The sequence below is a fragment of the Grus americana genome, chromosome 2 (assembly GCF_028858705.1).
Source record: "Grus americana isolate bGruAme1 chromosome 2, bGruAme1.mat, whole genome shotgun sequence".
In the NCBI taxonomy this organism is placed as follows: domain Eukaryota; kingdom Metazoa; phylum Chordata; class Aves; order Gruiformes; family Gruidae; genus Grus; species Grus americana.
The window spans coordinates 108,521,467-108,543,631 of NC_072853.1; the positions used below are offsets into that span (position 1 = coordinate 108,521,467).

At 39.4% G+C, this 22,165-nt stretch overlaps 1 protein-coding gene across 2 annotated transcripts in view; it reads right to left on the bottom strand.

Annotated features, from left to right (window-relative positions):
- The window catches only part of CNTNAP2 (contactin associated protein 2), a 1,227,525-nt gene that overhangs the window by 197,344 nt on the left and 1,008,016 nt on the right, over positions 1 to 22,165 (bottom strand). For both annotated transcript variants that reach the window (XM_054815498.1, XM_054815497.1), the window contains exon 14: positions 20,007 to 20,163. In XM_054815498.1, the coding sequence (XP_054671473.1) occupies positions 20,007 to 20,163 (157 nt within the window). The remainder of the gene's footprint in view (positions 1 to 20,006; positions 20,164 to 22,165) is intronic.

A 22,165-nucleotide genomic window follows, 5' to 3' on the forward strand; every position in this document is an offset into this window, starting at 1 on the left:
GGAAGATCTTAAGGGCACAAAATAAACAGAAATAGAGTTAATGTAATGAGGAAACTACGTTCACATATCTTTAAGGAAGGGGAGTTCAGAAACGGCAAGGTATGAGTTAATTCTTTTCTAAGGTCTTCAAACTGTTTTCTATGGTCTTCAGAAAAAATAATTGTTTACAAACAATAATAATCTGTTTTAACATTATAGTAAGACTCACTGACAATAAATGCAACAGAACCTGGAGGTCTGCAGATACATTCTTCAGCTGTATCAGTATAATTTATACTGAGCTTACAAGGATTTATACACAGTCATAAGTGATTTGCAAGCATTAATACATCAGACGTGGAAACTGAAATAATACAAGAATCGTGAGGAAGCAGGTGCTATAAATATCGGAAGTACATCACTAGAAGGTTCTTAAGAAAGTTAAGTAAGTTAAGAAAGTTGAGGAAGGGCAGGTATAAAAGATCAACTGATTTGTTGAACTTTGGAACAGTTGAATAACCACTTAGCTGAACCTTCAGTAATCATTAAAGAAACTTGTAAAAAACCCTAAAAAATTAATGCTACGAGAAATAATAACAGTTTTACGTTTCTTGAATGATGTGATAATAATAATTCTAGATCAACAACAGGAGTAAGCATGAAGTGGTCAAGTGGTTGAGTCTTTTAAAAAAAAAACCCTTGAGGTTATTAAAATAAGATTTTTTTTTTTTTGCTTTTGTTTCCTACAAAGAAATAAAACGCACGTTTAACACAATTTCAAAATACTTTCCTATTTTGTTTGCAGGGGCAGCCTGCAGCTTTCATCCTTCAATTTATACTGTCACAAGACTTGCAATTGACTCCATTCCCCATTTCTGTTTCGTGTTCGCTTCCTTGACTGAAGATGAAAAAGATTTAACAAAATAGAAGATTAGATGATTTACTACCTCCATGAAACTTGCACTTCCTTGAAATTAGGTCTTTTCTAGGGAGTTGTAATTAAAATAAAAGTCAGTATGCATTCTAGCAGTTCTATTATGCATTATTCACATCTTTTTGTGTTGAGAATCCTTGAGATATGGTTACCCACCTTGTTTTCCAGGAAATCCTGAATGACAGTAGAAAACATTTCTAATCATTATTCACTCTATTATCCTTACAAATACCAAGCATAAAATAAGTACTGGTCCCCAACTAAGCGTCTACCAAAAAATAATTCGTAGTTTGTGAAGATGACAGGCCTTACTGTCAAATCAGATCTTTGAGGTCTTTTTGGCAAGAAAAAATTGAGGATATTTATGTGTAAAGATGACAAGGATATCTGCCTTAGCATCTAAAGTTACATGAAGTGTCTAGATTGAAGGAGAAGATGTATGTGACATCATAGATTAAAAAAAAATTGATGCAGTTCTCCAAGAAACACAAAATTATGCTGAATGTCAGTTTTCGTTCTTTGCAGTTTTAGTGGCAATCCCTTTTCTAAAGAAGTAATAGCATGCAGCAGTGCTAATAGAATCTCCCTCAAAATCTTCAGCCCTGGAGCCTGCCATAAAGTCCTAAATAGCGGGGAAATGCATTCTCCATTCTCTATATTAACGATGCATTTCTATTGCCCATGATGAGAAATGGAATCAATTTCCTAATGTTTTGAATATGCTGTCCTTTGGATAAAGCTGGTTTTCTTCCAAATGAATTTGTATAGTCTATATTATTAGAGATCATTTCAAAATACAGTTTTTTAATCTAAATACTTCCAGCCCAGTGTTTAGTAAGGTCCATTATAGAAAGTTCAAATATATATTTTATTTAAACAACTTTGGGAGTTTTCAGAGAGGTTTCACCCTGTCATATTTCCACCTGGTGAAACAAGCCTTCTTCCTACTGTGACAAAAGTGAAGATGCTAAGTGGACAAGTGATTGAGAAGAAGTGGAATTGTCACATCTGTAACTTCTGCACATGTCTGTAACTAGATAAAGGAGACCTCTGAGCCCTTCAGGAGTAGGACTCTCATGCTACGGTATTGATTGACCATAGTGGAAAACCTGAAACAATGGTAAAGGGAGCATCATTAGCCAGTGGCTTGTATTTCCTTTTGAACATCTATGACTTATCTTTGGTATTTCCAAATACAAGTGAGTTGCACAAGTATTCCTGGTCGCAGCTAGCAAGTATTTTACAGAGTGCCTAACAAATGTTTTTATCAAGATGCAATGTATTTGTGTTTCTTTGTGGTCGAGACAGACAGTAAGCTCTTCATTTAAACCAATCTCTAATTTTCAAAAAATTTGGAGCTGATATTGGGATCTTTTTGGTTTTAGGAGTAGAAACCCATAAAATACAGAATATGCTATTAATACCTCTTCAACTGAAGCCACTAACATAATTCGTTTTAAGGTAAGTAATAAAAATAATTTTAATATACTTTTCTAGAAAATAAGCAGAAATTGCAAATATTCAAAAATACAAGCAGAGGATAAGTTTCTGTACAATATTGTTGGCATTCTTCTGAAATAGAGATGATAGTGGATGAAACCCGGAAGTGATACATATCAGTCCTGAGACTTTGCTATCAAATATTACTCTTATAACAAAGATTTATTTTATGATGTGTTGGGTTTGCATGGCAAGGTTTTGGTAGCGGGGGGGGGCTACACGGGTGGCTTCTGCGAGAAGCTGCCAGAAGCTTCCCCTGTGTCTGACAGAGCCAATGCCAACCGGCTCCAAGATGGACCCGCTGCTGGCCAAGGCCAAGCCAATCAGCACCTCTGTGATAACATATTTAAGAAGGGAAAAAACAAGTTAGGGAGAGCTTTTGCAGCCGGAGAGAGGAGTGAGAAGATGTAAGAAACTCTGCAGACACCAAGGTCAGTGCAGAAGGAGGGGGAGGAGGTGCTCCAGGCGCCAGAGCAGAGATCCCCCTGCAGCCCATGGTGAAGCCCATGGTGAAGCAGGCTGTCCCCCTGCAGCCCATGGAGGAAGGATGAGGGGGTGTAGAGATTCCACCTGCAGCCCGTGGAGGACCCCACGCCGGAGCAGGTGGAGGCACTGGAAGGAGGCTGTGGCCCCGTGGGAAGCCCACACTGGAGCAAGCTCCTGGCAGGACCTGTGGACCCGTGGAGAGAGGAGCCCACGCCAGGGCAGGTTTGCTGGCAGGACTTGTGACCCTGTGGGGGACCCCATGCTGGAGCAGTTTGCTCCTGAAGGTCTGCACCCTGTGGGAGAGACCCATACTGGAGCAGTTTGTGAACGACTGTCTCCCGTGAGAGGGACTCCATGCTGGAGCAGGGGAACGATGAGAGGAGTCCTCCCCCTGAGGATGGAGAAGCGGCAGAAACAATGTGTGATGAACTGACCGTAACCCCCATTCCCCGTCCCCCTGTGCTGCTGGGGGGGGTGGAGGCTGAAGCCGGGAGTGAAGTTGAGCCCGGGAAGATGGGAGGGGTGGGGGGAGGTGTTTTAAGAGTTGATTTTATTTCTCATTCCTCTACTCTGTTTTGCTTAGTAATAAATTAGATTAATTTCCTCTCTAAGTTCAGTCTGGTTTGCTCGTAACGATAATTGGTGAGTGATCTCTCCCTGTCCTTATCTCGACCCACAAGCTTTTCGTTGTACCTTTTCTCCCCTGTGTAGTGAATGAGGGGAGTGATAGAGCGGCTCTGGTGGGCGTCTGGCCTCCAGCCAGGGTCAACCCACCACAGTTGTCAGTACAACTGTTTCTCCTCTGAGGAAAGCATATGAGAATTGCATTACTTACATTGACAATTATTAATTATTTTCTTTTAATGCAATACAGCCCAAGATCCCAGTGAGGATCAATAATGACCTGTTATTATATTTGGTCTTTCATGACCACAAGGAAAGCCAGTACTTCCTCTAAATGATTATGATACTAAATTATCTGATTTCCATTTGTCTGCTTTTTCACAGTGTGCATACATAATACGATACAATGATATACAGAAACTGTCAAACTAATGCCAATGTTAACAGCTAACTATTAGAAGTATTAGCCATTTTAGGATGAGTTTCTGCCAAAGACTGATCTCCCTGTGACTGAATTCCCACATATGATAATCCTCAATATCTTGCTCCTGCTGTTCCACTTTCTCACAAGCCTCACATTTTTCCCTCTTCACCTCTTCCACTTTTCACCTATCCTCTAATTAAATCATACTGTATCTTCTTCATTTTTATCATTTTCTTTTGTTGTTTTCTGTTATAAAATGGAGATGGAAATATTGGGGGTTTTGAATTCTCTTCATAGGAGAGTTTACAAAGATGTCTCAGATTAACAATTGTGTCTGTATAGTTTCAACTCCCTTTTCATAGATTTTGTGACTTCCCTCATTACTAGATTCTGACTACAACAGCTCAGTTGCTCAATTTTCTCTTTCATTTTTTTGGCAAATCTATTCTTGTAAGTAGAGGAGGCATAAGAAAGAGTTGTCTGTTGTCAGCCATCTCTGACTTCCTGTCATTCTGCACACCCAGAATGAAAAGTCTCAAATCATTTTTCTGAGAACACCATAAATTCCCTTTGTATGAAGGTCAGATGACAAATCTCCACCAAAACAACTGTGTATAAGGCCTTTTATAAAACTTAGATCTTAATAGTCTTTGTGTAGATGTTACCATACACATTTCTGCACAAAGGTTGAGTTGGTAGGCTAAAAATCCAAACGCACGATTTTCTTCATTGTACAACTAACCCAAAGACATAACTAGAGAGATAACGATCAGCATATCCCTTTCTCTCTACAAACTTGAACTATTTCATTCACACATCGTTACACATACCACCTACAAATAAGTGCTCTATATAAAAATCTCTTAGTTAAATGACTGAATTAGCATAAATATTTTACTTAGTAAAATACCAGAGTAAGCAGAGGCATACAAAAAACACGCAACTTATTTAGCAACTGAAGCTGAACTATGACAATGAAAGCAAGACCAAAATCATGTTTTGCCTACATTTTGATTCCTTATAATATATATATCATAATGTTTTGCAGATGGCAAGAGCAAAACTAACACAGAGCCAGGGAAGAAACAGACCCTGAATTTTACAAAAACTGCAGCTTGTTTAGACCACTTAAAAGATACAGAAAGTGAACCAACTCATAGTCCACCAGAAAACTGTGAATTTGTCTAAGAAACAAAGCCAGTTGCCAAGCAGAAGAGAAGATGTTTCCAGATGCCATTCTTCTTCCTCCTTACTGAGGTGGGGTTTTTTTATTTTTTGGTCTATTTTTTTGCTACATCCCCTGATAGGCAAAAATGTATCAACACGTAAACAGCACGTCGTTTAGCAAATATTAGTAGAAAATATTAAATTAAAATCTGAAGCATGCATTTGGAGTGTGCAGTAACTCTCAATGCCTTTACCTACTTCAGTTTTTTTCATCATCTCTATAACTATAATGCTCTTCTGTGGCAACAGGGAAGATATCCAGTTCTACAAAAGGTTGTTAGAAATACCTGATTTAGTCAGCAATAGCTGGTTTAAGTCACACTTTGCAGTCTTTGAAAGGGTCCCTACATGAACTCCACATTACAAGCTATGTGTGTTTATAGATATATGTACACACACCCATGCATACATGTAAATATACATACAAAGAGGTAACCAACTGTGTTGGGTTTACGTGGCAAGGTTTTGGTAGCGGGGGGGCTACAGGGGTGGCTTCTGTGAGAAGCTGCCAGAAGCTTCCCCTGTGTCTGACAGAGCCAATGCCAGCCAGCTCTAAGACGGACCCACTGCTGGCCAAGGCCAAGCCAATCAGTGCCTCTGTGATAACATATTTAAGAAGAAGAAAAACACTTAGGGAGAGCTTTTGCAGCCGGAGAGAGGAGTGAGAAGATGTAAGAAACTCTGCAGACACCAAGGTCAGTGCAGATGGAGGGGGAAGAGGTGCTCCAGGCACCAGAGCAGAGATCCCCCTGCAGCCCATGGTGAAGACCATGGTGAAGCAGGCTGTCCCCCTGCAGCCCATGGAGGAAGGATGAGGGGGTGTAGAGATTCCACCTGCAGCCCGTGGAGGACCCCACGCCGGAGCAGGTGGAGGCACTGGAAGGAGGCTGTGACCCCGTGGGAAGCCCACACTGGAGCAAGTTCCTCGCTGGACCGGTGGACCCGTGGAGAGAGGAGCCCACGCCAGGGCAGGTTTGCTGGCAGGACTTGTGACCCCGTGGGGGACCCCATGCTGGAGCAGTTTGCTCCTGAGGGTCTGCACCCCGTGAGAGGGACTCCATGCTGGAGCAGGGGAACGATGAGAGGAGTCCTCCCCCTGAGGACGAAGAAGCAGCAGAAACAACATGTGATGAACTGACCGTAACCCCCATTCCCTGTCCCCCTGTGCCGCTGAGGGGGGGAAGGTTGAAGCTGGGAGTGAAGTTGAGCCCGGGAAGATGGGAGGGGTGGGGGGAGGTGTTTTAAGAGTTGATTTTATTTTCTCATTCCTCTACTATGTTTTGCCTAGTAATAAATCAGATGAATTCCCTCTCTAAGTTCGGTCTGTTTTGCTCGTGACAACAATTAGTGAGTGATCTCTCCCTGTCCTTATCTCGACCCACAAGCATTTCGTTATACCTTTTCTCCCCTGTGTAGTGAATGAGGGGAGTGAGAGAGCGGCTCTGGTGGGCACCTGGCCTCCAGCCAGGGTCAACCCACCACACCAACTCAAGCTGAAGCATGGGAAATTCCAATTAGATATAAGGAAAATTTTTTCATCACGACAGCTGTCAAACACTGGCACAGGTTGTCCAGAGGGATTCTGGGAAGTCCATCCTTGGAGGTGTTCAGGATTCAAATGGATGCAGCCCTCTGCTGCCGATTCCATCGGCTCTGAGGAGCAGGTCAGACTAGGTGATGCCTGGAGGCCACTTCCAGACTGAATTACTCTGTGATCTGATGAGCGCATGTATGTATAGATGAGTATAGTGCAAAACCTAACCATCCTTGAAGAGTCTGAATTGATCTGTCTTTAGCAAAAGTATTTAATAAACTTAAGCTTCTGCTGCCCAGCTGAGTTTCCTCAATGATCTCCCCAGTTCTTTACCTTAGAGTTAAGCAAGTCAATATTTATCTTTATTCCAAATGTCTTTTTGCTTTTCCCCAGCTTTCAGAACAGAAGACGATGTTATTTCCTGTTTATCCTGTTCTGCTTCACAATCATCACATATGGTAATTTAACAGTTAACAAAATTATATTAATAAAGCTAAAACTGGTATTTCTGAGCTTTCTGTTCACCTTTGCCATCATCTATGTGCTATCTTGATTTACACCAGTTGATGTTATCTATTTTGTTGGCTTTTTTCATGATCCTTAAAAGAACTCACAGTTTCTCTGCTTTTAATGTCAGTGATTAAAAACTTCTTGTTCTGGGCTTATTTACTGAATAAAATGGCAGTGGGAGAGAATGTCAGTTTTAAAAGTATTATTGGTAAGCGTGCTGTGCGAATTAGGAGTTTGGATTTGATTCCTGGGTCTTATAAAATCCTTTAAACATTTCTGATATGATGTTCTTTCAGGAACAATGGATAAATATCTTAAATTTGACATGAGATACTTAAATTCATACTCCTTTGCAAAATGTTTTAACTCAACAGTCAAACTGTTGACTGTTAAATGTTATTATGACATTTTATGTCATACCCAGCAAGTACCTGGTTTTAGACATGAGATTACTTGTTTAGTGATAGCATTTAAATATTTCTGTTTCATAGAAATAATAACTGCAAATTCATTTATGCTTTTCCAGTGACAACACAAAACATTTGCATGATAGATATAGGTTTTTACATTTGCTGTATTTTTTCTTCATCACATTTTCTAACACTGCCAGCAGATTTTATCTTATTGTCTTTGTATTTGCCTACTTGTTTGGAAATCGGATTTTTCTTCATTTTCATTTGGCTCTACTTTCTTTTTAAAAATTTATAGAAATAAATATATATATACTCGGGTACTTTAATAAAGGCAACTGTATAATATAAAGGAATATACATTATTAGCTGTCCTGAGATATTGGTTTTTTCCAGTAAAACACTTATTCTTCAGCAAAATATGAAAAAGCCATATGAATCCCATCAGCAAGCTTGCTCATATAGACACATTTTTAATGTAAAGAATCCATGTAGCATTTTAATGCCAATTTAAAGACTGTTGAAAACAACATGAGATAAAAATGCAACAAATTACCTTGGACCTGATTTACAAAGTCTCCATTCCATACTCAGATAGCTTTTATAAACTTTGAGGGATCTCCAGGGATCCTCTTTCCTACATTTACTAATTTTCATCACTATAGTATTCTGCATATGAACAGGAGGCAGAGGAAAGAAAAATAGCTGGAGAATTGGGGTGGGGAGGAGGGTGCAGCTGGGACAAAATGTCTAGCCATGATTAATTACAGATAAGTAGTAATTTGGAAAGCTTGGGGCATTCAATGATTATGCAACACACACGAACACCCACCCAAAAAAAAACCCCAAACAAAACAAAACAAAACAGGAGGGAGACATGAATAGTAACTAAGATGAAACCCCACCTGGTCCACAATATTAAAACAATTTATAGAATTTAAACTTCTTTTACAAGTCTAACTACAGAAAAAGAAATTAAAGCAGTTTCTCCCTTTTCTCTTGGTGTTAGAAGCATTGCCTTTATTGCTTAATTTGCAGACTTCATGAGAGGTTACTGGATTGCTTTGAATGTTTATCACAGTGCAAGCAACCTTACTCTTTAAAGTAAAATAATGCACTATGCATATAACAACAGTTCCCAGGCAAACAGCAATATTGCAGGTCACTCTTGCCTTTTTTTTTTTTTTTTAAATTTTTCTTTATCAGGTCTTTTGCAGTGCTAAGAATCTGCTGGGCAAAATAAGAAAAGGACAAAGAATTCTTCCTCTAAATGCTGAAGTTTTGCAACTACCTGAGTGATGAACTGACATGGTATTTTGATTAGTGGCTCTGAAGAAAATATCCCCATCAAGTCCGGGACCTGATACAAAAAATGTATCTTAAGGGTTTCTGGTATCTCTCTTCCCTGCCTCCATCCCTCCCTTCCCTCTTTCCTTCCAGTCCCTCCCCCCGCCCCGCCCCGATTATTTCCTCTCTCCTCCTTATACATATATATATATATATATATATATAGGTACACCAAAGAACAAACAGTGAAAACAGATAAATCTTTTGTTTATGCCACAGGCTTAATACCTGCAGCCTGATGGACTCTCTTGTGATTGTTTCAGCTAAAATATGACTGCTAATAGTAATAACAGCCAAGCACGCACTGCAGTCTTCATCTACCCTAAAACGCAGGTTCTCACATATTTCAGATCTTCTACAGAGGACTGCACTGATTCAGAAAAAAAAGTCAGAGGAGTCCTACAATTTAAGAAGAAAAGCAAAGCACTCTCTCCAAGCGCTAAGCAGTGTCAGGTGCTGAGTGAAATACATTGGGCTGGTCAGCACTGGGGCGATTTCATCTTCATAGCACCACACTGAGGGCAGAGTCATTAGTCTTTAAGTTAGCACACAAATAAAAGGAGGAGGAAGAGGAGGAGGAGAAAATAATTGACAGCTGGAAGTTCTGCAGTGCACAGTGCTCAGCTTACTCTGCCCTTACCTGCAAGCTGTGACAGTAAGGTCATTTACTTTAAAGTTAAGACCATAAGCTTTTCATTCAGACTAAAAATACTGTATGCTTCTAGGCAAGACATAGCAGACATTTTTGTTCTTGGTCACTTGATTTGTCACTCACACTAATAATGAAGTTTAATAACCAAAAGAATACAAATATGCTGGGAATTATATTTTAAATCATCTGTATGGTAGAAAAAAAAATCATATGTCTGCATTTTCACCTGTTAATTCATAAGCCTCTCACAAATTTCTTAGAATACTCTGAAAACAATGGGATGTTTCTAAAAATAGCAAGAATATCCCAGAGAGTAATAATTACAGACACCTAATTCCGACAGACTTTTTTCAGTGCTGCTGTTGAGTGATTCTGTAACTTAAAAAGATCTGGATGAGACCAGCTGTCTGTGACTACTGGAACTGAGGTCAGCTGAACACAGGAAAACCTGAACAGCAACACTCAGAAGTGAGGTCGGCAGCAGCTATTTATGGAGCAAATTAATAAACAAGGATAACATCTTGTCATCACTCTCCCCTTTCAGTTCATTCATTAGTGCTAGCACTGAATGATGAATGAAACTAAAGTCAAATGGGAATCATCTTCATCCTTCACAGGTTGCTCAACCATTTTTACATACGCAGCAAGGTAAAAGACTCCGCTCAAATGCAGAAGAAGTACAGATTCCTGTTTCCTCATCCTCGGCTATGCTAGTTTTGTATTGCTCGTGGGATGAAAAATCATAGTAACTGTAAAATAAGCGCACAGGACTGAATATATAACATCAAGTAAGAAGGTGCCATTTTAACCAAGATAAGGCAGACTGCCAAACAGTTATTTCATGTCACATCAATGTCCACGTTTTCTTGTGTTTTCAGTTTTGGAGAAAGCTAAGACTTGGCTCCTCAGCTCTTTGGTCACTGCCCTGAGCCACAAGCATTAATGGAAACACTTTAATGTCAATGAGCAGAATGACAGCTAAACGTCAAGTGGTATCAGTTTGTTACAAACAAGGCCGCAGTCCAGTCCCAAAGGCAAATAATACAGGAGGGAACAGAGAGAAAACAGGAGTAATGTTTGCATGTTTCACAATTCACTGAATCCCCAAACTCCTAATGCCCTCAACCTGTATTAGTTCAGGCTGCAAATCTGTCAGGTCCTGTGAACTGCAGACATACGGCTGCTGTCAGTACTTGCATGGAACATCTCTAAAGGAGAAAGAGCAATCTAGGTGATCCTGGGTTTGCCTGGATCCTGGACTAGAGCTGCCAGCTCTGGGCTGTGCGTTAGCAACACAACACAAACATTAGGGATAACTCCAGGGCAGCAGGTACTGTCCTTCAAAGTCTACATAAAACCCATAGCCTGAACACTTATTGTGCAAGAGATGCTATGCCTGTCATCTGCCCTCCAATTAATTTTTACATCACTCACATTAGTCTTATGTAAGCATTTATGATAGTATGGACACCGAGGAAAAAAACCAGCCCTTTTGTGTTTGTAAACAACCTTGTCTAACAGAGCCCTGGTCTGCGGCACAAGTAAAGGAGAATTTGAAAGGTGCCACTAGCACACTTGTAGCATGGACAAGCGCTGGATGGAGTTCATCTCTCCACTTTATCATTTCCATCTCCCAAACTCTTAATCTGTTGCTATCAGTAACAAAAACATTCAGCCTTTTCTTGTGGGGGAAGCAGAAAACAGGAATGCATAATGGGCAAACACAAGGCACATATAGTTTCTATAAAAGAAAATACAGAACAGGTTATAAAAAAAGAGGAGAGAATTCACTTAACGGGAAGATTCCACATTTTTTGGCATGCAAACTCTGTTTCAATATTGCACACCAGTTACAGCTGATCAGCACAGCTGAGAAATGCAGAACAGGCAGCAGCCTATTTAATACCCAGCCTTTTAATACCCAGCCTTTTAATACCCTTTTCCCTCCTAGAGTAGTTTTAATGGCCAAACTGTAACCTGTAGGAATGAACTTCCTGGCTTCTGGCTACCTGCTGTTCCGTTGCTGAAAGTTTTAGCTCAAATCTATCAATCATTCAGAATAAAAGTACTACCCAGCTGTATTAAATCTAACATTTCCTAAGGTTTGAATGGTTGACTCTCTGTCTTTAGTGTCCCTCTTCATGCAGATTTTTATTCTGTGCCATTACATACTGTCATAGTGCTAAATTTTGATTGACCAGAATTATCTTAACGCTAGATGCCAACGTCAATGTACAGAGGAACTCTGAAAGGTAACCTGAAAAACCTGCAAAAGGCTATCTGGATTTGTAAGAGTACAAGAAAAACAACCGTATGAAGTAATGCAAGTTGTCAGCTAAGCTTCCCTGCCTTCACCCAAAGAAGTAGTTTATTTCTTAAGCATAACTAAAAAATAAGTTTTGATATTTCAACTTTTATATGGTGAACAGATGTAATTACTACACACAATTACAACACAAACCACAACTACTAATTGTGTTTTCTGGTCTGTCAATTTGAAGATGGCATTTAAGCTCTGCAAAAAATGTTGAATTACAGTTTTCAAAGTGGTGTGGTTTAATTCTAAAAAATTAATCATCTTTATCAGACGCCAAGCAAAATGGCAGGACATCACAAATCTTACCTTTTTAATTTTTTTTCTTTTCTGCTTTCATGTAATACAAACCAGTATGTTCTCATGTTAAATACAGGCCTCTGTATTTCAGCAAAAATGTGTTTTGCCAGGTACTGCTTAAACATATGGCTATGTTACATAAATACTTGATTTTTGTATGCAGTCAATCTGTCTGGTTAAATTGGAAATTTTTCATATATATATATATATATGATGTTTATAGTCATGCATGTTCCTCACTGCAACTTCTATAGTCTTTCACGTTCTTTTAGGTATATTCATATTTGATCCCTTTTACTTCTTCAAGATTTCTCTACATAATGCTACAAATACTAAGTAAATTCAATCAAAATATAATCAAGTAGAGCCAATGATAAGTTCTCAGTTTGCGTTTTGGTTTTGGATTTTTTTCCACAGAGAATGTATAACCCAATCACTTCTGATCACATAACACCTCTGTGGAAACTCCAGTTGCTGCCTAGGTGGGAAAGTAATGGTAAAAAAATACCCAAAGACATTGTTAGCAGCTTCTAATGAAGAACAGGAGGAGCCAGCATCATGCAACTTGCCAGTTCTCTCTGCATCAGCAGCTCTGTTACTGAGAGTGCACAAGGTTAAAGGGCAGATGGATTTTCAAAAGTGCGTAAGGGAGTCAGGAACTGAAATACCAGTTAGTTCAATGGGAATTGGTACGTACTATACTTAAGCCTTGATGTCTACCAATAGCTCCAGGAGCCTTTAATATCCTGTTAAATCTGGCTACAAATGACCTACCTGTCATTGCCACAGCCACAGGCTGGCATTTCAACATCCACCCATATTCCTGTCACTCAAACAACTCACATCAATCTGAGCCCTGTTTAATTCTCTTTCCCATGACCTGAAACTTTCTTCTGAAACCCCCATTGCAGGAGAAGAGTTGTGAAGGGAAGAGGCAATGTATCCTGCAGAGCGTTCTGGCAAAGACCTCACAAAACCAGAGTAATTTTGCAGGCTCTGCAGAAAGAAACTTTAATTTCCAAACTGTGACAGAAGATAAACAAGAAAATGAGGCTCCCTCTTTCTGCTTTCATTGCTCATTTCCTCCATTTGTCCAAACCACTGTTACCTTCAAATTCTCCTTAATCCCTTTTGATCATCTTTAGGGCCACCAAATAGTTCTTCAAAGATTAGCAGTCACATCAATAGTCGGCAGTGAAGTCTGTGCCCTGTGTTGTAACCTGAAGCATATCCTCGTCAGGAAGTGTTAAAATCCACACACAGCATCATATTACATCTTCTCACATATTGTGGCTGCTACTTAAGAAAAAATAAGGAGCCTGTGGTGTAGAAACTTTGGCCAATCTGCGTGTTTAACTGACTTTAGGGTCAAAGGAGTGTAAGAACAAACATTTCTTTGCAGATCTTTACATTTGCTACTTGGTACAGTTTGGCTATCTGTACAATGCCAGCCATTTTTTAAAGAACTGCATAAATGGTAATAATAATAATAACGTTTTTATTCAAATAAGATTTTTTTTTCAAAAAGCCTTACATTTTACCTAAAATTACTCATTTGAAGAAGGTTTTATTTAACAGCAACCCAGAGAATTTCTTGCTACTAACAACAGCAACCTCAGTAGAGTTTATTCTCTCAAGATTGAGGCAATTTGACTTTGAATGTCAACCACACACTCTTTAATAAATGATCTTTGCTAGCAAGCAAAACTAACCTTTTTTTAATAATCTGATTCATTTACCTCTGAATTAATTTCATTTTGGTAAAAATCATGGATAATTTGGGACTAAGGTTCATTTTGGTAGGATCGCTCTGGGTGATGCTCTTCCCACCTGTGTTTTTGTTTCTTTATCATGGCAGAAATGATTACTTAATATTTACATTGCAGCAACAACATGGGCTTCTCTTAAGAATCAGGTTCTATTTTAGATGATGTGTGCAAATACACATAAATTTGAATTCTGTATCTTATATTCCCTGTCACTATCTACCGTTCGGCTTATCTACCTTCTGGGCCTGATAACCAACACATCAGGCATGTGCTAACTAGCTCTGCAACTTACAGAATGCTCTTTTCTATTTTATTCAGAGAGACAAGGTGTAAAGTTGCTCTTAAAGTTGCACTTAACGTTGCTCTTGACGTTGCTTTTAAAAAGCATTAATAGACAAACCATCCAGATTTAAGGTATACCAAGTCTATGGTGTAAGCTAGTCCCTGGGAAAAAATTGCATTGTAACTGAGTCCATAATTAACACAGCTGGTTCTGTACTTATACAAAATTACTCATATACTTGGTAAAAAAAAATCAAATCAAACACAAAATTTCAGAAGAACAAATATTTCAGGCTGCTTACAGAGCTTTAATTTGTCCCCTGTACCTATTGCCATGATACAGTCCTTGACTGGTCACTGATTATTATTTTTTCCAGACGGCTCCAGCAGGATTATTCAGTACAGGAGGCAGACAATACTCATTTAGTAAAACACTGCACTGCTCAATATCCTAATTTACTCTCATGCTTCAATATGTGGACACGATTTTATATTTAATACATATTTCAACTCTTTCTATAAAGACTGCATTTCCTCATTGGATTTTCTATCGTGTTCATTACTACAGTAGATGATTGCTTCATAAATCTATCTATCTTTGCAATACCTTTGTGAGGTGAGTATCTGGCAACATCTCCGTTCTACAGATTGGACGTTAAGGCTGAAAGATGTTAAGGTTAAAAGCACACACATTTTTAGTGCTCAAACTGAGATGCCTACAGGCATTTTGCTTTGTTTTGTTTTGGAGGACAGCATTAGATACATTCAGAGAGAGTGATCACTTATTCCAGTTGCAGCTGTGAATATTCAGTATTTCTATAGACTTGACTTCTGGGTTTTCAGTTAGGTACCCAGAAAACTGGGATCAAACTAATGACTGATCTGTGAAGGAATGGCTTATGAAATTTGGCAAGCATCATGCAGGAGTGTAGTTCCAGAGGCAGAGTTAGAATCCAGTTCTCCAGGGGAGCATTCTACTGCCTTCGCTATCAGATCGTTCATCAAACTGCAATTCCTTTCTTCATTTCTAACACAATTTCTAAATTCTACAATAAAAATTGCAGACAATATTCTACCTACACTACATCATTCTGATTCAGCCTGACCCACTCTTCAGTGGCACCCCAATCTCCTTTAAAGAGAGCACCCTGCACTTCAAAATCTGAATCTCTGCACTGAATCCCTCTCTTCTTCACCTTTCATTTCCACTCAGTAGACTTCTCCCATTTTACTTCTTTACCTTTTCTAATACAAGCTACTGCCTTCTCCCCACTGTGTCTCCCCATTCCCCCTCCCCCAAAAAATAAAAATCAGATATAAACTTTTTACACATTGTCTGGGCAGGAGCAGAAAATCATTGTGAGCATACCATGATCAAATGCAGTGCCCCCAGCTACGGCCAAGATATACAATTACTACTAAAGTCCCACCTGGCCTCTCAGCCTCAGTTTGGCACTTACTCAGCCCTTCTGTTTAAGAGGACTGTAAGTTCTTCTAAAATTAAGTTGTGCTGATGAGCTCGGGTGACAGCTGTGGCAAGCCACTTTGTCATTCTCTGAGTTGAGACCTGCCTGCTCATCATAAGCTGCAAAGATCCCTGTACTAATAGTAATTCCCACACTGTGCTGGAATACCCATGTAACTCTATTAAAAAGACTTACTAGTGTCTATGTCATGATGCCCGGATTTTAGCTCTGGAGTTATCTCAGTCAGTCCTTGCTTGGGGATCCTTGCATTGTGCTCTCCTCTGTAGCAAAGCAATGCTCCCAATATTCCTAAGCTAACACTTTTTTACCTCTATGGATGAGAAGATATACTATAGTTTATGTAACAGTTGGCATATGCAAAGTTGTATATGCAAAAGCAAAGTTTGAATGGATGTGATGGATGCCCCAGTACAAGAGAGACATTGAGCTGTTGGAGAGAGTCCAGAGGAGGGCCACAAAGACAATCAGAGGGCTGGAGCACCTCTCCTATGAGGACAGGCTGAGAGAGTTGGGATTGTTCAGCCTGGAGAAGAGAAGGCTCCGGGGAGACCCAATTGCAGCCTTCCAGTACCTGAAGGGGGCCTACAGGAAAGATGGTGAGGGACTTTTTATCAGGGAGTGTAGTGACAGGACAAGGGGTAATGGGTTTAAGCTGAAGGAGGGTCGATTTAGGTTAGATGTTAGAAAGAAATTCTTTACTGTGAGGGTGGTGAGGCACTGGAACAGGTTGCCCAAAGAGGTTGTGGAGGCCCCATCCCTGGAAGTGTTCAAGGCCAGATTGGATGGGGCTTTGGGCAATGTGATCTAGTGGAGGGTGTGCCTGCCCATGGCAGGGGGGTTGGAACTAGATGATCTTTGAGGTCCCTTCCAACCCAAACCATTCTATGATTCTATGATTCCATGATGCATGCTTTCACAGCAACTGGATGCCTCTCTGAGCCTCTCAATGGCCTCTGCCCTTTCCAGGCTCCCATTGCTACTACTGGCTGACTCTATCTGGTAATGGCAATTCTCTAAAAGTGCTGTTGCAGATACTGTCATCCAAACCAGGAGCTGTTTTGCTGTCACCAGAGTTGATCATGGATGCGCTGAGGTCCTAGTTAACATTCTGCCCCTGGTAACTGAAGTCAGTGAGGTCTCCTCACCTCTGGAGCTCACTTGCTTTTTAGGTACCAATCAACCTGGCTAGAGAAAATTCCTAACTTGGACTCCTCAGACTAATTCCAAACCTCAAAAGGTATGACTTTGGAATGGGCTAGATTCTGCCAAAACTGAACTGCAAAAATGAATCTTGAACAAAATGTCCTTAAAGACTATAATGAGGCTTTCATTTCCTCTTGTGATTTACACATACCACAGATTAAAATATAATATCCAGTTGTATAACTTTTTTCATAAATTGTCCTACTGTAATATACAGTAGTTTTCCTGAAAAAAACTCTGATATATATCCAGAGAAATACTATATAAATGTCTTCTTGTTTCAAGTTCTGAGCAAACAGTTGTATATCTATTATGGTCATAATCTTACTTCAGATTTAAAAAAATCGAATAATTGTATTTATGTATTAGTACATTCCATATAATCTTGGTGTATATAGGGGGTGTAGAGGTTACAGAAAAAGATTATTGAGTGAACACTGCTTATTAAATTATCATCTGTAACTCTTAGAGAAGCCACAAGAAGAGATCAGAAGTCAATGCTATTCCCCCATGCATTTCCCTCAGCATAAAAGAAAACAGTCAACATATGGCACAGAGACTATTATTCATGGATACGCATCCAGTGCCTCAAGCAATGAAAACCCTAAGTGCTCCTAATTCTGCCATTATCGTAATTATTATTACAATATCTTCCTTTTATCGTTACCATTTTGTCACAGAATCAAATCTACCTCCCTCCTGCCACACTGCTCTAGTGCCTATGTTTGAGTCACTCTCTGTATAATTCCTCTGTCTCCAATATTGACTTCTCTATCTGTGTGGTCTGTAGTTCACCCTATATCATAGCAAACAGCATACTACCCTAACAATGTCAAAGCTTAGGGTGGCAACGTCTGTGGCAATGTTTGATTTCCCACATCCCAATCTGTCGGTTTTGCATGGCCTGGAAGATTTCCTTTCTTACTCCAATTTTGTATTTGTCATACTTCATTCTTGCAGATGACACCAAACTGGGAGGAGTGGCTGAGAGGGTTGTGCTGCCATCCAAAGGGACCTTGACAATCTGGAGAAATGGGCTCACAGCAATATCATGAAGTTCCACAGGGAAAAGTGTAAAGCCTTGCACTTGGGGAAAAACAACCCCATGTACCAGTACACGCTGGCAGCCACCCAGCTGGGAAGCAACTTGGCAGAAAAGGCCCTGGGGGTCCTGGTGGATTCCAAATTGCACATGAGACAGCAGTGTGCCCTTGCGGCAAAGAAGGCCTGGGCTACCTTAGGCAAAGTATTGTAAGCAGGTCGAGGGAGGTGATCCTTCCCCTCTGCTTAGCACTGGCGAGGCCACACCTTGAGTGCTGTGTCCAGTTCTGGGCTCCCCAGTACAAGAGAGACATGGAATTACTGCAGAGAGTCCAATGAAGAGCCATTAAGATGATGAAGGGACTGGAGCAAGCCTCCTATGAAGAGAAGCTGAGAGAGCTGGAGAAGAAGACTGTTCAGCCTGGAGAAGAGAAGGCTCAGGGGGATCTCATCAATGTGTATAAATACCTGAAGGGAAGGTGCAAAGAAGAGGGAGCCAGACTCCTTTCAGTGGTGCCCACTGACAGGACCAGAGGCAATGAGCACCAACTGAAACACAGGAGGTTCCCTCTGAACATCAGGAAACTCTGTTTCCCTGTGAGGGTGACTGAGAACTGGCACAGGTTGCCCAGGGAAGCTGCAGAGTCTCCATCCTTGGAGATATTCAAAAGCTGTCTAGACATGGTCCTGGGCAACTGTCCCTAGGTGACCGTGCTTGAGCAGGGGGGTTGGACTAGATGAACTCTGAGGTCCCGTCCAACCTCAACTAGTCTGTGACTCTCCCATCTCTTCGTAGGTTCTGTGATTCTCCATACTTTTTTTTTTTTAAAATCCCTGACATACCATTAGAGTTCTGTAGCTCTATATTCATTAACAACTGTGTGAATTTCTCAATTAACACAAAATGGTTTATAAGCCAGTATTGATTCAATTACCAACAGGTTGCTATTACTGGAAAAGTGTTCATAAAAGTATGGTTCCAGTTGGTCACTGAACATTGCATACCATGTAAAATATGATGCTGCCTGTTGTGACAAAAGAGACACAAACTGTTAAAGCTTACAAATGAAGTGTTCTAAGAGCACAGAGAGGGTCTCACACAAAATGATGATGATCTTTACACAGTAGGTTCACTGTTAGAGTGTTTATGGGGAATATTAGAGATGTAGGTTTAATTCTCTTTTCTGCCTGAAGGGATTTAAACCCACATCAATTACCTCACAGCAGACTGCCCCTGTTACCAGGCTGTAAAATACTCTGGGGTAGGACTTCCTCAGTCCCTCTGTTAAAATTGTTCCACCTGGGATGAATCAATAACTATTTATTAGAGAAGAAACTAGAAACAATTCTCACTGTGTCATCCCAAACGGGCTATAGGTTTGTATTCTCAACCAACAGACCAATGAATAATTATCTCATGCAAAGTGCAGTAGCTTCCTCTGAAATACAGAGCTTCATTTCATAATACTCTTTAAGCTTAGTTCTTAAGACATTTTTCTCATGAAAGATGGATAATGAGGGTTGGAGTCACTAGATGAGTGTTTTCAACTCATGTCTCTCACATTCTACAGGGAAATGCATCAATAGTACTCCAAAAGGGAGAGATTCTGGGGGGAAAATGAAGTTGCAGAGATAAAATTAAATATTGTATTGTAATATGATGGAGGCAAAGTTGCATGGGCAGCCAAAATGCCAGCCTTTCCTACTAGGACTTGACCTTACAATTTTAGCATTCTTTTCTATAGCTCAGTTGACTTGAAAACATACATATACTCCTTATATCTGACAGTCACAGATACTGTGAATAAAATGGAAATGAAGAGACCGGTAGATACTTTGCAGGAGGGATCACAAATGTAACATTTTTGCCTTTGTTCTTTGGTAAAAAAGGAAACATATAAACAAAAATTCAAAATCTTGGCAGTGTTGTAAAAGTTAAGAGATTCTGGTCATTCTCACCCTGCCTTCTTGTTAACCACTCACCATTGCTTATAATCAGCATCACAGTTGCAGTAGTACTTGGGATCAGTACAGTTACGTTCGATGCCGCAAGCACATTTTTGAATGCCAGGTCCAGATCCGCCCCAGTAGTAGTGCTTCTCGTTGGCTTTTCCAACCCACCAGGTATATGGATTCCCTTCTGCAAGGAATGAAAATGCAAGGTTAAGATGCATCAAAGAGGTAGAGCTCCATAATGTATTAATGAGGCTCAGGTGTTTAATATGCAGATGCTAACAACACATAACTGGACAGCCATCCTGCATTTCTGGGAAAGAAATCCATTCATTATTATTGAGCAACTCAAAGGACCTTGCCAGGTAAACAAAACACATTTTCTTTTCTGTATTCACGCAATTTATAATGATTGAAATTAATTAAATATCTTTTTTATCTTCTATGCTCTTTGTTTAGCTTTTTAATTGTTCTCAGTTTATACAATAAAAATATGTGGGCAGGTTCCATAATTATTTTCAATTACTTTCAAATTCATATAGTAAGCTATCAGATGGATTATTCAATATTTTACCACAAATGCTGCACAGAAAGATGCATTCATTTTTTTTTTTTTTAAATAACAGCTTTTAATTGGAAATTAATCTGTCGTCACTGAAAAAACAAACATGTTCATCATGCTCTCTCCAGCTGGTCCAAAGCGAAGCGTAAAGGGATATTAGCAAACTCCAAAACAATCTTAACATATTTAAAAAATGTATAAATTATTTTTATTTAATACTTGAGCAAAGGTGATCTGAACTTTGATATAATCATATTTCTTGGCATTGGGTCTGTATGTTGGTATTTTCATATACTGCTCTAAATTTATTTCATATGCTTTTGGACTAACTCAGCCTCTTATGTGTAAATAAATAAATAAACCCCCTCCAATTTCTAATTTGAAAAAACGCCCTTACTCAAAACTTTCTTTTTATTCCTCTAGTTCAGCAAGACACTTAAATATGAGCTTAACTTCAAATCCATGTGAGTAACTCAATCCATCTCAATGTACTTATCTCGGTGATTTTTCACATTTAGAAAACATGATTGAACTCAGCCTATAAATACAGTTCTTTAGAATGTCTTTTTCCCTCATCTAATCTGCTGCTGGTATTTTCTCATTAAATGAAATGAAGCTATTTGCATGGAATTCATGTATTAATAAATTTTACAAGTAAAATCCTACATAATAGATATTCTACTTTTCATAATTTTCTGTTTGTGCATCTCACATGTATGTCCAAAAAACTACATCCATAATCCTAAAAATAGCCATTTCACAATTAGATTTGATCATCTAGACCATAAATCTACTTAGATGTTGAAAGTAATTCACATGGAACTATAAAGAAAATTAAATTCCAGAAACAGAGAGAGCAACCAAATAGCTGCACACATGTTAAAAAACCACCAAAACCTGAAAAAACACAGCTCTCTGAAAACACTTGCTTGGTTCAATGCTTTTGAATTGTTAAACATCATATAAAATAACACTACTGAAAATACAGTAATGTGAAAAATTCGTGGCGGCTGAAGGTTTTTATTAGATGTTACTATGCTGCACAGTATGACCATTCAGCTCTGGCGCTAATGCAATGGGTATGGTAATAGTGTGACTTGATTCTAGACTCTAAATTGGTCATTTTAGCTTCTGTGACTTGATTATCATGGAACTAAGCGCAGTGAGTTAGAAGAGTATGTCATGTGAATGCTGCGGCAGCATTTCCAACCTGCAATAGAATCTCTCAGATATGAGAGAACGTAGCCCTGTCTTCCAAAAGATTATTTAATAAGCATGTAAGGGTAAATGTTATCTTTCCACAGTGAAAGACAGAATCACTTTTATTGATACAGGATATAACTACAGCATTAATAATATTTGAATCTCCTATTGTGTTTTTTTTCCCTCTCATCTCTGAAGTTAGTTTTTATGCTGCAGTGGAAATGCTGTAGTTTTGACTGTTAGTCAAAATTCTTTTTGTTTACACCCTTTCTGTCCAGTGAAGGACCGCACGATTTGGTCAGCAAGCACCTCACTGGGAAGCAAAACTACTAAAGCACCAGAAGAAAATATAAATTACTTAGAATTATCAAAAAGAGGATTAAAAATTCAGAAACAGGTAGAAACGATTAAAGCAGATGAAAGT